This window comes from Psittacula echo (assembly GCF_963264785.1).
Source record: "Psittacula echo genome assembly, chromosome: 6".
NCBI classification, from domain to species: domain Eukaryota; kingdom Metazoa; phylum Chordata; class Aves; order Psittaciformes; family Psittacidae; genus Psittacula; species Psittacula echo.
Genome location: NC_137743.1, coordinates 30967087 through 30984082, shown reverse-complemented (window position 1 = coordinate 30984082; position 16996 = coordinate 30967087). Strand labels below are relative to the sequence as shown.

Sequence of the window (16996 nt, the reverse complement as noted above, 5' to 3'; positions counted from 1 at the left end):
GTTTTTTTTTTTACTGTGAATTGTAGTTTTAATTATAGTAGAGTCAAAGGGAGAGGAAGAGAAAGACCTAAATTATTCTAATGGGCAATAATTCAAGTGTAGGGGTACATACATGTGTGTTCCCATGAATTGCTGCACGGTGAACCCCTTTTTCACTCATGTCCCACCTGGACAAGGGATTGCCACTTACCATATGGCCACACAGATCTCATAGGGGTCCTCGCAGTAGGAGTTGAGGTTGCAGTTGCTGTAGCACACCTTCTCCTCACAGGCTGGTGGCGTGGAGTCACACCACTTGCACAGGTTGGTCTTCAGGCTGCGGCGAGCTCTGGCACCGCAGGCTGCAGGGACAGAGAGATGGTGGAGGGTGAGTGTGGCCATGCTTGCCTGGAGCGGGGAAAAGTAACCACCGTTCTCAGCGATTTGCACAGCCAGTGGTGAAGAAGCCCGAATTGACCATATTTTTTATAGTTTTGATTTTGCTCCATTGCTTGGTCAAATGTGCTTTAGATGATGCCAAAGCCTAGAGGAGATAGAGGGATGCTGGCAGTGCGGAGGCAGGTCCTGATGGGTGAGAGCTTTGCAGAGCCTGGGAAGCCACAAAGAACCACATTTTCCCGCTATGTTTCCTGTACTATTTATCATCAAGGGCAAGTTTATTTCTTCCTCTACAACCCAGGCTGAAATCAGTGCCTTCCCTCATCCTGAGTACATGCCACATCTGAAAAGGGACATCTCTAGTTCTCTGCATGCCTGAAGTCTTTGTTTATTCCCTTCCCTCGGGGAATGCATGACCAGGCTGTGGCAGCTTCCTCCTTTCCTGCTGCCTCCTCATCCTCCCTCTGCCTGTTCAGTGAGCCCAAGCCAGGAAACATGTTTGCCGCCTGCTCCCCAAGCATCTGTTTTCGGCAATAAACTGTGGGCTGAGACTTCCTGAGCTCTGGGGCAACAGGGGCTGCTCCCTCCATGGCTTTGCTGCCTGCTCTGCCCTGGCCCAACATGACATGCTCTCCTGCCTCTAGAGTGGCAGATCTGGCTGCAGTGGCAGGACTAGCTGCTGCCTGTGTGGAGCTGCCCTGCATGTATCTCACGGGCATAAAATTATCTCTATTTTTATACAAAGGGTGAATGAACTATGCTCAGTTAAGGGATAAATCCCAGCTAAATTTAAACTTCCTGTTTTAAGGCTGCTGAATGTCTTTTTCTATATATACATATAGAAAAAAGAAGCCACTAAGTGGCTTATGTTGAAATATATATTTATAAATTTTCATTTAAATACACTCCAGAGTTTTCAGGTAGGAACTTGAACTCAGCAGTTAATTTTTTGAAGGTTTGGACCATCTGTGCTTCTCTACTGCTGGAGTCCATCAGCACTGGTTGCTCCCAGCCCCTGTGAAAGGGACAGTCATGGATCGCTGTGCTGCAACAGCCGTCACAGGGGTTTTCCATCATCAGTGTTAGTTTGAGTAAGAAACAAATAGAAAGATCCTTGGCTGTGGCTTGCAAAGCCTCAGTCCTGCAAGCAAGGCTCTGCTGATACAGGAGCACACTCTGTGTGGGCAACCTGCAGCACCTCCTGCATTCTTCGTGGTCATATCATATCATCTGTCCATCATATTTGAAAAATCATGGCGGTCAGGCGAAGTTCCCAATGACTGGAGAAAGGGAAATATAACCCCCATTTTCAAGAAGGGGAAAATGGATGACCCGGGGAATTACAGACCAGTCAGTCTCACCTCTGTGCCTGGCAAAATCTTGGAGCAGATTCTCCTGGAAGGCATGCTAAGGCACATGAAAAACAAGGAGGTGCTTGGTGACAGCCAGCATGGCTTCACTAAGGGGAAATCCTGCCTGACCAATCTGGTGGCCTTCTATGATGGGGCTACGGAACTGATGGACAGGGGCAGAGCAGTTGACGTCATCTACCTGGACTTGTGCAAAGCGTTTGACACTGTCCCACACGACATCCTTGTCTCTAAATTGGAGAGACGTCAATTTGATGGGTGGACCACTCGGTGGATAAAGAGCTGGCTGGATGGCCGCACGCAAAGAGTTGTGGTCAATGGCTCGATGTCAGGCTGGAGACCAGTAACGAGTGGTGTCCCTCAGGGATCGGTGTTGGGACCGGTCTTGTTCAACATCTTTGTCGGTGACATGGACAGTGGGATTGAGTGCATCCTCAGCACGTTTGCCTATGACACCAAGCTGTGTGGTTCGGTTGATACGCCGGAGGGAATGGATGCCATCCAGAGGGACCTCGACACGCTTGTGAGGTGGGCTGATGCCAACCTTATGAAGTTTAACCATGCCAGGTGCAAGGTCCTACACCTGGGTCGGAGCAATCCCAGGCACAGCTACAGGTTGGGCAGACAAGAGATTCAGAGCAGCCCTGCAGAGAAGGACTTGGGGGTGTTGGTCGATGAGCAAATGAACATGAGCCGGCTTCAGTGTGCACCCTCAGCCCAGAAAGCCAACCGTATCCTGGGCTGCATCAAAAGGAGCGTGACCAGCAGGTCGAAGGAGGTGATCCTGCCCCTCTACTCTGCTCTCGTGAGACCTCACTTGGAGTATTGTGTGCAGTTCTGGTGTCCTCAACATAAAAAGGACATGGAACTGTTGGAACAAGTCCAGAGGAGGGCCATGAGGATGATCAGGGGACTGGAGCACCTCCCGTATGAAGACAGGCTGAGAAAGTTGGGGCTGTTCAGCCTGGAGAAGAGAAGGCTGCGTGGAGACCTCAGAGCAGCCTTCCAGTATCTGAAGGGGGCCTACAAGGATGCTGGGGAGGGACTATTCATCAGGGACTGTAGTGACAGGACAAGGGGTAACGGGTTCAAACTTAAACAGGGGAAGTTTAGATTGGATCTAAGGAAGAAATTCTTTACTGAGAGGGTGGTGAGGCACTGGAATGGGTTGCCCAAGGAAGCTGTGAATGCTCCATCCTTGGCAGTGTTCAAGGCCAGGTTGGATGAGGCCTTGGGTGACATGGTTTAGTGTGAGGTGTCCCTGCCCATGGCAGGGGGGTTGGAACTAGATGATCTTAAGGTCCTTTCCAACCCTAACTATTCTATGATTCTATGATTCTATATCTGTGACCTGCCCGTGGCCAATGGCCAAGCCCTTTTTAACTCATATACTGTCCCAATGGCAAAAAGGCATTTTAACTTCCCTGCTTTTCAAATTCGGGGCACACAGCCTGCTCTGAGAGCATCTCATGGACCTGCTCAACTTCCCTTGTTGTCCCAGACCCCCCTCCATGCGACAGCCGTAAATCGCTGCTGGAAGGTGCCCACACAAAAATAAACCATTTACAAGCTCCCACGGCCTCCTGTGTAGGGCCAAAGTTAACAGCAGAGGGGAAACCTGGCTGCAGAAGAAAAGTCTGTCGCACCTGAAGGCTGGAAGGAGGAAATTTTGGTTTAAATGACCCATGTGAGGCTTAAAATGCAGCTCAGCAGGGATTATGCCATGCAAGGTAGGTGGGGAGCCAGGAGCAGAGCAAGTGAGGATGCTGCCCACAACCTCTTGCACAGCATCCCATCTTCCCATTGGGCTGCTCTGGTCTCGCCGAGGCACCTAGGGATTTTGTGGGTTATCTCAACAAATCCAATGCTTCCCATCTGCCGAAGGGTTAGCTACTGAAATGGTGACTTCAGCTGGGATTTGAAGGAATTGCAGCCAGCACAAGCTACCCACATCTCCCTGTCTCGCTCTGACAGGAAAGGACTCAAAGGGTCCTGGGCAAAACTCCTCTCAAGGATAAGAGTTTTGGAGGTGGATCAGAAATTAAGCCCAGCATCTGCATGGGGCTCCTGATCCACAGTGACAGCCACTGCACTCTACAAACTCCATCAGTGTTAGTACATGGGAACAGAGAATTGGAGGTAACTTGGTTTCTCCCCCCAAAACCCAGCCCTACTACACCCAGGCTGTGCTCTGGTGATGTCACCATATTTCTTCTTTCACCCCTTCAGCTCAACCTGTTCATTCCCTGGTTCCTGCTCATGCAGGACCATGGGCTCAGCACCATCATCGCAGGGATATGTGGGGGCCCTGCAGAGGAGAAGCAAATGTATAAATCCAGGCTGTAGATGTCACCGGTGCAGAAGAGTGATGGAGTTTGTTATTTACACCCACTTGCTATGTTATTTACTTCTTTATCTCGAGGATTTACTTTAGGTCTCAGAGCAAAACGTCAACTCTGGCAGTTTTGTAGTGGTTCGTGTGGTGGGGATCTTGACTTGGCAGTTGTTTGCTCTATGAAGGGGAGAAGCCAGGGCAGAGGAAAGAGTTAAATATGGAAACAAGATCCAGAAATATAGTGGTAACCGGACAAAATTCTTTGGAGACAAATGGTTCTAAACTAGCTCAGGCTGCAGTTCTGTTATCTGCTCTGCAAGAAAAGTCAGAGCAGGAATACCGCTTTTGTTTCCCCACTTCTTCTTCTCCTAGGAAGCTAAAAAGGAGCACAAAGCCCACTGCAAGTTCCTTCAGGACTTTGTGTCCTTGAACCATTAGCTGGTAGGTGCAATTTAACTGCCACATCACTCATCTTGGCCCTGATTAGACCCAGATGAACACTTCCAATATTAATAGTTGGATGATTTAATAAAGCTGCACGAGCAGTAAAAGTAACAATACACTTCTATAAAGGGGTTCCAGATGTTGCCAAGGCAAATGCTAAACATCAAAATACAAACTGAAAAAAAAAAAAGGGGACAAAAAAAAAAGCTGGATAAGCAAAACTTGGAACAAACTATAAACTAATTAAATGTGGGTTGAGTTTTCCAAAAGTAAATTGAAGCCATAAGGATGTGATGTGAGCCAATAAATAGTACAGTTAGTCAAAGTTACTGTGGAATGACAGTTGGAAAAATGGTTTGAAGTCACCGATAGGTGGGCTCACAGTGAGCTTGGCTTCCTATCAATAGGAAGGCTTGTTCTCTTGTGCACGAGAGTGGGATCAAGTGTTCTGGTATCTATAATGGGGACCCCAGAGAGGTTACTGAGAGAATATGAGATGTTTTTCAAGTAGAGGAATAAAGGACAAAGCTACGCCAAATTTGCCTGAGTCTCCTGCAAGAGCAGCAGGGGTGATACCACCACCCAGGGACACCGGGATATTTTTTCATGCATGTTAGGGCAGCCCTCCAGCCTCTTCTTGTCCTCAGGGCATCCACGCTTTCTGCTTGGCCACCTGCAAGGCCCACTGCTGTAGTCAGTAGCCCACTCTCCTCCCCTCAGAAGAGAGTCATCTAAAACAGCTCTCCCAGAGAATTTCATACTATCCCATCGCTGCAGACGCGGAAGCAGTCAGTTCCCAACAGAGGAGGTTTTTGCTCGCTTGCCACATGCTCAGCTGCCAATGGTGTCTGCAGTGTAAGGACTCAGCAGGATAAATAGGGCTCTCATTAGCTTGTGTCTACCAAGGCAGCCCCAGAGAGCAGGTAGGTCATCCATCATCGAACTCTGGCTCCAGCTCTCTGCATACTGCAGTCCTCAAAGAGGGTGAATCACTAAGGAGCAAGCCTGGGGTGCTCGGAGGTGGAAGCACAGTGCGTTCATTACAGGGAAAGTTTCTCCTTCATCACTTCATAGCCAAAGTGATGGCAAGCAATGCGTTTTTGCTGTGGGGCAGAATAAGCAGTTTTAATTCTCAATTATTCTCTCTAGCATGCTGTTTTGTGACAACTAAACACCAGATAGGCTTAAGGAAAGGCGTGTGGTATGAGGTGTTAAGACACTTGAAACCCTCCAGCTCTCCTCCTCAAGAGGTGGAAGGGGACCAAGGCCTCTGCCATATAGAACTGCCATTATAGGACCTTCAGGTTATGCTCCATCTTTCAATAGCAAATTGACCTTAAATTGTTTTTTATTTTTCAAGGACAAAATAAAAATGGACATTTTTAGGTCATTAATGCTCTACAGTGATGTCTACCCCCTCTTTCCTGTGTTTCTCTAAGCACTCAGGGATGGGGCTGACGCTAACTCAGCAGTTGCAGAGGGGTTCCCAACTTGCCGATACTGCAGCGGCTCCAGGAGCTCCCTGCATCATCTTTTCCATGCAGGTCAGTCAGCCTGTAATCCCCAGGCTTTGCACTTGGAGAGACTAAGGCCTGGGAGATTAGCTGCCATGCTGCATGGCTTTCTCTGACAGCAGCACAATAAAACAGGATTGGGGAGCACCTCTATCTCAACCCTGCAGCCATTTTGCTCCTGGAAACCCCCAGTAGGTGGCCTGATGGAAGCCCAGCTTGTGCTGAGACCTGCTTTTCCACCTGGGTGAACCTGGGCTCAGCAGCAAGTACTTCGTCCACTGCTAAGTTTAGGATTAGGCTTTGCCTTGGGCTTTCACGCATGGCTAATGACATGACTACACAATAACAGAGCCTCTCATAAAAGTATTATGAGATCAAATTCCTTCCATATTATATCCAGTACCTGGTTTTAGGATTGCTTAAATCCTAATCAGCAGGGCTGATGGAACTCCACTGCTTTGCTGACCCATGTGAGAACACCAGGACCTAGGTGCTCTCCATTGGCAGGTTGCTTCTGAGCTGTCTCCTCCATGAAACAACCACTAGTGCCACAGATGGGCTATGTCAGGTTAATTCCTATGTCCCTGATTTAAGGAGATCCTATGTAGGGTCAGAAGCCCCCATTGCGATTGTCTAGCACGACCTGTGTAACAAAGACCCTAGATTTCCCGCAGGCAGCTCCAGTTTGAGCTAGATCTGTCAGAAAGTGCCTGGTTTCACTGTAGTGTTGCAGGATCTCCCCAGAACTAGGCTTCAAGATGGTCATAGAATCGTAGAATGGTTTGGGTTGGAAAGGACCTTAACATCACCCAGTTCCAACCCTCTGCCAGGAGCAGGGGCACCTTCCACTAGACCAGGTTGCTCAAATCCCTTTCCAACCTGACCTTGAAGACTGCCAGGGGTGCTACATTCACAGCCTCCTTGGGCAATCTGCCTCCTTTCAGATGCAGCTTGGCTTCCTCCAGCACAGTTTTGCTTCTCCAGTGATGGAATCTGGTGCTACTTTCAGCTGTTGAACTGAAGAGGCTTTTAGTACCAAGCCACTCTATCTATATGTTTTACAAAGATTGCATCTTCATCTTTGTAGGAGAGGTAGAGCAGACCAAATGGAGCTGAAAAAACTTATTATCCCATTTTTTGCCCCTGCAAGACACAAACACCCAGATCCCCCAGGAAACCCAGCAGCTCTTGGGCTACATTCAGTTCAGAAGACCAGGCTCTCCCCTCAGGTATGTGGTCCCACATCGTTCTGCATAATAGATACTGTACTTGGCAGAGTGCACTATGGAGCAATATATGAGCCAGTAATGTTTCCTGGTGAATAAAAAAAGGCTGATTTTGATTGCGTTAGACATCAGTGCTTTACAGTGCCAGAAAGACATGCAGTATACATTTCTGGTTTGCTTGGATCTTCTTCAAACAGGCTGGTAACTGACTTATTCCACCACTTGTTTTTCCTTTGTGAAAATATCCCTTTAAATTAAGTGTTTAGCAAATTCTGCTTAGTCCCATTACAAAGTAAATTGGGTATGAATTGTACCAGCAGACTTCTCCAATCTCTTTCAGATGCTTAAATTACATCATGATCTAACTTCACCCCCGGGAGAGATGAGTTCTGCAGAATATTGTCTGTCCTTCTGCTTTGGTAATCTCCGGTGTTGCTTGGGTACCCTTTACAAGTTGTCTATGCGTCAGCAGTGACCCTGCTTCTGGGGCATTGGGACATTTCATAGAGCAGTACCCTAGGGTCATGCCCCAACAAAGCCAGTACTGCTGAGACAATAGCCGCACATGGCAGGGAGGATTTGGCCAGAGGGATTTCTCTTTTATTTCAGTCAGTTGATGTCTATGCCTATGGGTGAGGACAGGGGCAGTGCACCCAACTCCACGCTCTTGCTCTTCCGCCTGCCCTTAGAACTGCTTCTCTCCTCCATCCACTGTCACAGCCCATCTTGTTCTTGCCCAAGGCAATGAAATTGGGCAATGCCAGGGATCCTTCTCCTCCACCCGCAGCAAGATGCTTCCCCTCCAGGAGATACCAGATTTCCTGCCCCGGATTTCACTTTCTGTTCCCCCAGAGTTGCTCCTGCTGGGAGAACCCATGTTCGATCCCTCTGGGATTGGCTCCTGGAGGTCTGGGTGCCAGTGCAGGGTCCGGCTGGTGCCCAGTGCTGGGGTGGGCTGGCAGGGAGCAGGCGTGCTGCTGCAGGATGGCCAGGCTGGTGGGGACGCCTGTGACCGGAGGGCTGCACAGGCAATTATGTGCCATATTGTGCTCTTGCTTGTGTTCAAAAACAACAACAGCTCAACTGACTCATAGATCCTACAGCCTCTGAGTCATTTTTTATTTCTGGATCTCACTGCTCTGCCCTTTGCAATGAAGGGAGTTGCATGCGCGCGCAAACACACACACGTCGAGTTCACGTTTGTTTTTCCCCTATAAAAACAAAACGATTTCCATACCATTAGTGAAACAGAAATGATTTGACTTCGTGTACCCTGGCTTTTATTTTCCATTGTATAAACTCTGCAGATGAAATAATGATGGTTGTAAAGTAAACCTCTCTCTTTTTCTTTTTTCCTTTCCCTTTCCAGGCAGCTTCTTTTTGAAATAGCAACAGGGAGTCACTTACAGACTTGGCTTGTGCTGAGCCTGTAGTAATTAACCCCTTCATCCCTAGCTTTTCCTCTGCTGGTATTTAACCACAGCGTGGGTGAAGGAGGCAGCAGCTCTCCCCTGGGATTAGAAGTAAAGTGAGGGAGCAGAGCAGGCAGGGAAATGTGGGAAAGGAGGAGAAGAGCTGATCCGTTGCAATGGAGTATGCTTGGGGCGATGGTTCTGTGGGTCGGACAGCTCTCCTGGGAGAGCTGGGGCACTCACACTGCCATCTTCCTGCACACCCCACTCTTCTGGGTGCAAGTCAGCACCACTGTTTTGTGTTTAGCATGGCAGCCCCATCCTGGGTTGTTCCCCTTCCTCCTCACTCCCTGGGCACCAGTGCTGACATCTCAGCAAAGCATCCTCTCTTCTCCGCGCCACCACTGAGGAAACACTCTGCGGTAAATAGTTTAATTGCCAAATCCTGCTCTTTCTGTTTACAGGGCCGTTACGATTTTATGAAGTACTCAGAGGAAAATTAATGAGGTGAAGTAATGCCTTACACGAGCAGCAGATACAGCTGGAGCTGGGTGCACGAGCACGTGCCTGCCTTGCCCTGTGGGATGGGGTGAGCTGCCCTCTCTGCAGGAGTGAGAGCTCTGCTTTTTGATATACCCTTACCATAACACACGGTCTGTCCAGGCAATCTGTCTGTCTTCAAGGCTTCTAAACACACCACATGTGTTTTTTCTTACATCTACTGTGCAGCAGCACAACCCCTCATCCCCCTAGCATCGGGTTCAGATGCTTCACCAGTGCCTGGCCCGGGTGGGTTACTGACGCCGGCTGAGGTACTGTTACTCTTCCTAGAGTGGGTGATGTGTTTTATATTATTTCTCTTGGATTTATTAAGCATTATGTAACTGGCTAACCAATCCCGCATGCGATGCAGCCGCGGCTGATTCCGTGTCAGTGGAAAGTAAACAAAAAACATGTTCTGAAGTGGCTGAACTGAAAGTAATTTCTACATGCAAAGCAGTTCCTGGAGGATCTTCCCCATCTCCACGCGGCTGCTTTGCATCCAAGCTCTCATGCAAACCATTAGAAAAGAGTTATGGAAAAATTGCATGCTCAACATGACTGGTCGTTACAAGCAAATCCTCTCCATTTACTCCCTGCAAGAAGCTATTCAGATAAAGTTTATTTCACTTAATTATTTTTAAACGTCTTTGTGGACTTCTGTTTCTCCTTGGAACATGTTATGCTTGCATACTGTTTGCCTTTTAGCTGGAGAACTACTTCAAACGTGAAAATTACTCACCAAAGAAAGTTTAACATTAAAGTCTGAAAAGCAAAGCAAGCCAGCACTGCAGACCTGAGGTCCTGAAGCCCAGCAGACCCAGCCCAGCATGATGGGGAGGATGTTCTGCCCTTGCTCAGCTTTGGAAGGACTAGGAGCACCAGGTGAGGCAAAAACTATACTCCCATTAGACTCTGAACTCAAGCTCTTTCAGCAGCATTCCTCTTCCTGGTGTTACAGACAACATCCTTCCTATTACCACCAGTTTGCACCTAGAGATGTTGAGCTGAAGGTGGAGGAACAGAGACTGAACAAAACACAAGTGGCCCTGCACTATTTAGTTTGTTTTTCTCACTGTCTTTGAAACATTCAGCAATGTCTGAAAATGTTGTGGGCATTTCTGTATCTATTTTGCTGATGCTCTTCACTGAAACATCAGCAAAGTCAGTGGCTGGGGGTTACCCAGGGGCATGTTATTTGCACTGGTTTTCCGTATGCCCCTAAGGCACCCAGGCACCTGCTTCACCCAGGCAAGTAGCTAAGTCCAAGTGAAGCTGAGTTGCCGAATTACACCTGATTGGGCTGATGGATCATGTAACCGCATCTGCCACTTGCTGGGCTGCAGTCTGAACAGAATGTTGGTACCAAGCTGTGATCCCAGGGGAAGATGATGGGTCCTAAAGGGGCAAAATAGGACAACCCTGAAGGGGATGCTGGTGGGCAAGTTCACAGCTCCATGTGCACGTAGCCTTGTGCTGACTCCTTCAATGAGCAAAGCTGTCCTAAAACCAGAAAAGAACCCACAAGTTAGGGGCTCGGGGGCCATTCTGAAGGCCTGTTTATCCCCTTGGGATGTGAGCAGGGATGCTCTGCATTCGTCATTGAAAAGGTGGCCTGAGGAAGAGTTGAAGCACAGGAGTCCCTCAAGTCACACAGGACAGCAGTTTAACACAGGATCTTTTCATTTCCTAAGTGCCAAGTGTGCACCAGCTGTTGCAGGTTGCTGAGTAATTATAGAAGGTTCCTACAGAACCATTACCATGCCAGGCAAAAACCTCCCTGGCAGACAAAAGCAGTTGTGAGTTTGCCCGATAATAACTGTACTTATCCCATTAGGCATTTGGAGGTCGCTGGTTAAGTACTGGGCTATGAAAGTCAAATGCGAGGAGCTATGATGCAAACCAAGTCCCACTGTCATCCTGTGTCTGAAGGTGCAACCCAAGATTTCTGCTGGCAACAATTCCCTTCATTGAACCTATTGCCCCTATCTCTTTCTCTTCTGTACCTTCTGCACCTTCTGCTGCTCTTCCTACCCACGTGCAGCATTGGAAAAGCCCTGATATGGTAAGCCAAGCCAGCAGCACAGCCTGAGCAGCAAGTCTGGGGTCTGTGAGGGACAAAACTCCACAGCTGGGACTCAGGTAAGGAAAAACTACACATACATCCAGTCCTGTGTGGTTACTCTACCAGCATCACACCATGGCTCCACCACCATAGCAACTCCCACCAGCCCAGATGGCGCATGAGGGGAACGTGCTAATTCTCTTTGTATGGTGGAAAGCAGAGAAATTTATTCAAGGCCCAAGGAGGGGGGGAAACTGCTGTGTACAATGTTCATAAGCAATTTTAGCAGCCCTGCCAGTGCCTCTGCTTACTGGGGGGGTTGCAGGCTAAAGTGATGCTTTAGCATATGCTGTGGTGTGGTGTGTGTATGCTGCCAGTGAAGTTTGTAGAGGGCTAAGCTAGCATGTCGCCCATGGAAAGTGCCTTCTGATGACTGGGGATTTGCATGCCATGTTTTCAGGGGGCTCTGACATTTCAGCCCTTTGAAGAGTGCTTTGCAGTGATCCAGTTTTGACTAAACCCTGGTCTTAAAAATGAGTCCCTTCTTCCTTCCTCCCACATTGGCTGGGAGAAGGAGTCACAGCCTGGCCACGTATGGGTGGTTTGAGCTCATTTTGTTGCAAGTTGTTCCATAAATTGCTGAGGATTTAACAGCACTTGCAGGTCTGGGAGCTGAACGGCAGAAGGTAAAAGTCAACGAACTCCACCATGCTGTTGCCATCCTTCTTGTTGCTCTTGTTTCTCCAGAGCTGCCAACAGTCTATCCTATATCCTATTTAACAGCAGCTTCTGCACCTCATTCCGAGGAAGACAGAGCAGAGAGGAGTCCCTCTCTCTACCTTGAAAAGCAGCAGCAATGAACCTAACAGCAAAAGGAAGTGAGCTGTAAGTTGATTGCAGACGTTGCTCTGTCTTAACTACTGCAACTCAAGTAAAGTACTGCACAGCAGGTTTGGTTTTTTGGTTTAGTTTGGTTTCTTTACTTTTATCAGCACACTTTACTCTGGAATTCAGTTCTGTGTATATTTTTCAGGCTCTGCAGGAATCCTGGATCTCCATTAATAGATGGAATTGAAATTTAAAGGTATTGTCTGAAGACGTAAACATGTCAGAAACATTATCTGGGTCACATTTGGGCAACAGGGTTCGCTCTGTTTTAAGTGCAAATGGTTTACTGATGATTTACATGAACTTCCTGAGGAGCGTTTGAAATTCCTGGCACACGTTCGATTTACCATCTGCTAGAAGGACTTTCATGAGCCCATAAAGAGACGTTAGGCTGGAGCTGCTCTTCCAATCTCGGGTGGACTTTTTCCTGATTGACTAGCTTTGATTTTTTCGCATTTGCATTATTTGGATTCCCAATGAGAAGTGGGGCTTGCAAGGGACTGTGTGACATGCTGCTGGGGCAGACATGTTCTGTTACTTCTCTGTCCATGTGCTGTCATCAAGTTGTTCCAGCACTGCCCATTCTTTATGTCTGCTAAAATTATTATGAGTTTTGCCCACATTTAGACCAGCTCTAACAGCAATTAAGTAATTTGTGCTGTCAGAGGGAGCTTGAACTTGAACTTGGCTTGGGTTACAGACTCCAAAAACTTTCTTGCTTCTCCTAAAGTGTCCCACATTTAGTGTATAAAATCTTCTCTTTCACTTCTTTCTCGATCTTCTAAGGAGCTTGTGTTCTAACTTACCAAAAAGCACTGTCCAATAGGGCAGAATTCAATGTGAATATCTTCTGTTTTTCTAAGCAGAAGAGATCTATGGCAGGAGGGCAAAGGCAGCAGGTTTTTGGAAAGGAATTTTTGCAGAAATGGAACAGGAGACCTGTTGACAGGGCCTGAAGCGCTTTTTCTCTACACATGAAAGTAACAGGAGCTTGCATGTCTGTGTGATACTTCTCAAGGGATCACTCTTGCAGGTGAAGGTTCCGCAGATCCCAGCCCTGGTCAGAGCTGCAGCTCAGCTCCAGGGAGCCTCGGTGGCTCCAGGGGATGAGGTGCATGGGGCAAAGCTGCTGTTCTAGCATGGAGGAACAGACAAAGAGGGGAATGTTCTCTGTTCGCCACCTCCCACTCTGAGATCTCCTAATTTCGCAGTGGAGCATTGTCTTTTCAAGTCAGTATCCTGCCCCAGGACACCACCTGAAAGGTGTTACAGTCTGGATATTGCTAAGCAATGCTGCTGCCCAAAAGCTGCCTCCCAAGCCACAGCCTGTTGCAAAGGTAACAGCCCTGGCACAGGTGAGAAAAACAAGCTTGGCCACTTGTGACGCTATTTACAGACAGGTGAGCACAGAGCAAATATACAAAACCAGAGCTTGATGTGTGCTGAGGTCTGCAGCCAAACAAATTGGCTCTGGTGGGAATCCCCTCTGGTGGGAATGTCTGTGACCATTTTCTACCACCGACTGCCTTTTGACATATTAAAGGCATGGCAGGAACTGAGCTCCCAGGGGATTAATTGGTCTTATTTCTGTGGACACTTGTACCCTGGGTCTATTTGAAGAAGGATGATTCACTCAACTGCTCATTGCTTATGGCTGTGTGTCACTTCCCATTGTAAGAAGAAGGGTCTTGTTTGCTATCATGGACTGGTTGGACTAATTTTGGGATAGATCTAGTGTGGAAAAAATGCTTTATGCAGCAAGACAGCAGCTGATTCAGTTACTTCCATGATGGATGTTGGTGTCTACAGTCTCCCAGGCAGGAAGTTTTATCAAGCAAAATCAGACAGATGTTCCTCATCGTCTCCCAGCTGTGTTAACTAGTGACCTGCTCTGTCAAACATTGTCAGAGGACACAGGCATTCATCCTGCATGAGTGGCATCTTATTAAAGATCCACCTGAAAGCAGGAATGGATCTTTTGAAAGAAATATCTATACCAGCATTAGTTGTAAAGTGGTCACGGCACTCCTAAGAACTGTTTACAGGAAGGGGTCTGATTTCCTGATTTTGCAGAAGAGAAGAAATTCTTTTCTAGATTTCCAGTGCTGGGCACAGTATGAATTCATATTGGCAGTATCATCTTTCTGACGGGGCGCACAGTGCACCAAGGCAATGCAGGACACAGTCAAGCCTTCTGGTTTGGGATGGCTAGAGTGAGAAGGGATCAGTATCAAAATCTGAGCGTTTCACATTGTTGATCTAAAAAAAAAAGGCATGTAATAACCAGCAGGCCAGGAACTTTGGCATATGTCTCTGGGCCTCCCAGAAGCAGCAACATAAGTGTGTTGTTCCCAGAGGGAACATCTTCACAGGCGTGTTGAAGGGACTGTTTACTGTCCACCGACATAAAAAGATTAGGAGATGCTCAGATATTGGGGCAAGGAAATGCCTTATCAAATGACTGGATCTGATCAGTTGGTGTCACCTTAGGTGATTGCTTCAGGGCTCAGCCCTGCCTAGACCCCAGACTTGGGCAATAAACCAGCCCTGTTTGCTGACTGCCATGGTTGCACTGGTTCCAGTTGCTGGCACAAGCTCACCTGCACTACTTTGCATGCAGGGCACATTATTAGGGTGTGACAGCCCTGGAGAGATGGACTGTCCAGCTCCCAGGCTCTGACCAGGCATGGTCAGAGGACTTGCCATGATATGCTGCAAGTCAGGGACAACAGTTGTCTGCAGGCTGAGTGAAAGCAGGCAGATGTTTCCTTCAGATACCTTCAGGTGTCATCAGCACTGACTCTGGAGCCAGGGTGGAAACTGCTGGACAGAGCCTTCTTTGGATCTCTGCTCACCCTGAAGGGCTGGAGTTTCATGTCCAGTGGAGAGTAAATGACATGGAGCTGAAAGGAACATCTCCATTCACAGTATGGGTAGGTGAGAGGTATTGCTGCAGGCCCAGGCAGAGCGTATGATAATGCTTCAGCCACGCGGAGAATGAGTCGTGGCCAAGGCATGGGTTGAACTGGAGCACAGGACTCTGCAAAGTGACACTCAGCAGCTGCCACCACTGGAACAGCACATCAGCCCCCCATTACAGCTTGCTCCTGCTGGTCGCTGCAAATCGCACACCGCAAATGCTGAAATGGTCTTCTTTTTAATATGTTTTTTTTTATTTTCATATTGAATCCAGATGTAAATAATCCTGTCTAGTCAAGAGTGACACTTGGGCTGAGGCATAACCTCGGAGCTTCTAGAATCCACGTGGCGATAGTCCTCCCTTCAGTGCAGACTGGCAGGCTATGGTGTACAGTTGGATATATTAATTGCCCCAATGCTGAGATGCATTTGTATATAAATCAGCTGTTGTTTGTCAGGCATGTTCCTGGCTTATCAATGGGAAGCAAAACACTGCAGTGGAACAGCTCCATGAAAGGGTAAGTCCTGGAGCAGCACAACTGGTGGGAGCATGGGCCGCAGAGGGGCTTGCACGATAAACAGGCTCTCCCACTTCGAAAAGTTTGACAGCTACCAGCAGCTGGCAGGAGAGAGTTTCAGCCCTGCATGGGCTGCAACATAAAGATGAACCGACAATCAAGAAATACGACTCTTGTGGAGGTTACAGACCCTTTCCGGAGGCAGGATCACAACAGTCATCTCTGAACTCAGGGATGTGCATGCAAGCAGGGTCAAGACAGCTTTCAGCCACCCCTTCATTTCCCCCTGAAGATCCCTAAGGAAATGTTATCCCACAGTTGGGGTCCAGCATGGAGATAATGTAGCTGTAATCCACAGGTTTGATACGGCAAGCAGCCATCAGCAGTGTTATCTCCCCTCTACATGGAGGCCCCTTCCAGTGCGAGGCTTTCACTTGGCACACAGCGCTAAACATTGGATGTGAAAAGAGCAAAGTGTGTGGGAGCTGCTGATTTTGTCTCCTTGGTGGGACTGGTTTTTTTAATAAAAAGATCAGATGTTGCGCTTCCTTGAAAACACGACAATCTATGGGAGAGTTCATTAGTTTATGGCAAGCTGCAACGCTGTGCAGCCTGGCTGAAAGCAAATGTTATTGCAAAGAGTTATCACTAAGGGGAGAGGAAAATAATGTCCTGAGGAAATAAGCTCTACAGAACAAACCATGAAACAATATAAAGCTGTGGAGGACAGGCAGTAGAGTTGAATACTTTCTCAGAATAAAATCTCCCAGTCACCTGTTTTTAATGCCAATGTTTGCTTTCTGCATATTTGGTGAATATGCGGGATACATCTGTTCAGGACTCCATTTCTAATGGGAGCAACAAATATGATTGCAGCTGGCTGAACTTTTTTACTACTAGTACACAAAAATGTCTTTGTGACCATCATTAATAGTGATAACACCAGTGAAACGCCATTAAAAATCAGGTTTGGGTTTGGTTTTGTTAGAAAATGGTGTGTTTTAATTTCATGATCCATGGAATTATATTTCAGAAAGGACATTCCTCCCAAACGCCCCCCACAAAAACACAGACTTGAGTAGCTTTAATGATGACCAGCCCCTCTCAGGCGTGAGCAAAGCTGGAGATGCAAGGGGAGAGGAAATGCCTGCTTTCATAAATCTGATATAGCTGTACACTGCCAGCTTCAGTTAGTCTAACTTGCACCAGGGGCTGAAACTGCAGCATCAGGTTTGGAGAAGTGTACAGGCAAACTCAAAATAATCTATCACTTTCCTTGCTGAGCCTCACACCACTTCCAACACTGCAGAGGACACTGGGTTTGCACTGTCAGGGTTTTTCTTGTGCTTTTCCCTTTCATTTCGTAACTGCAGAATGTATTGCAATT

The 16996-nt window shown here is 47.7% G+C and overlaps 1 protein-coding gene across 1 annotated transcript in view; it reads right to left on the bottom strand.

Annotated features, from left to right (window-relative positions):
• LOC308222859 (TGF-beta receptor type-2-like) overlaps positions 1–16996 on the bottom strand; it is a gene marked incomplete at its 5' end in the record, with an annotated part of 36171 nt that overhangs the window by 15092 nt on the left and 4083 nt on the right. Inside the window, one exon of the mRNA XM_080621299.1 lies at positions 191–341. Within this exon, the coding sequence (XP_080477425.1) occupies positions 191–341 (151 nt within the window). The remainder of the gene's footprint in view (positions 1–190; positions 342–16996) is intronic.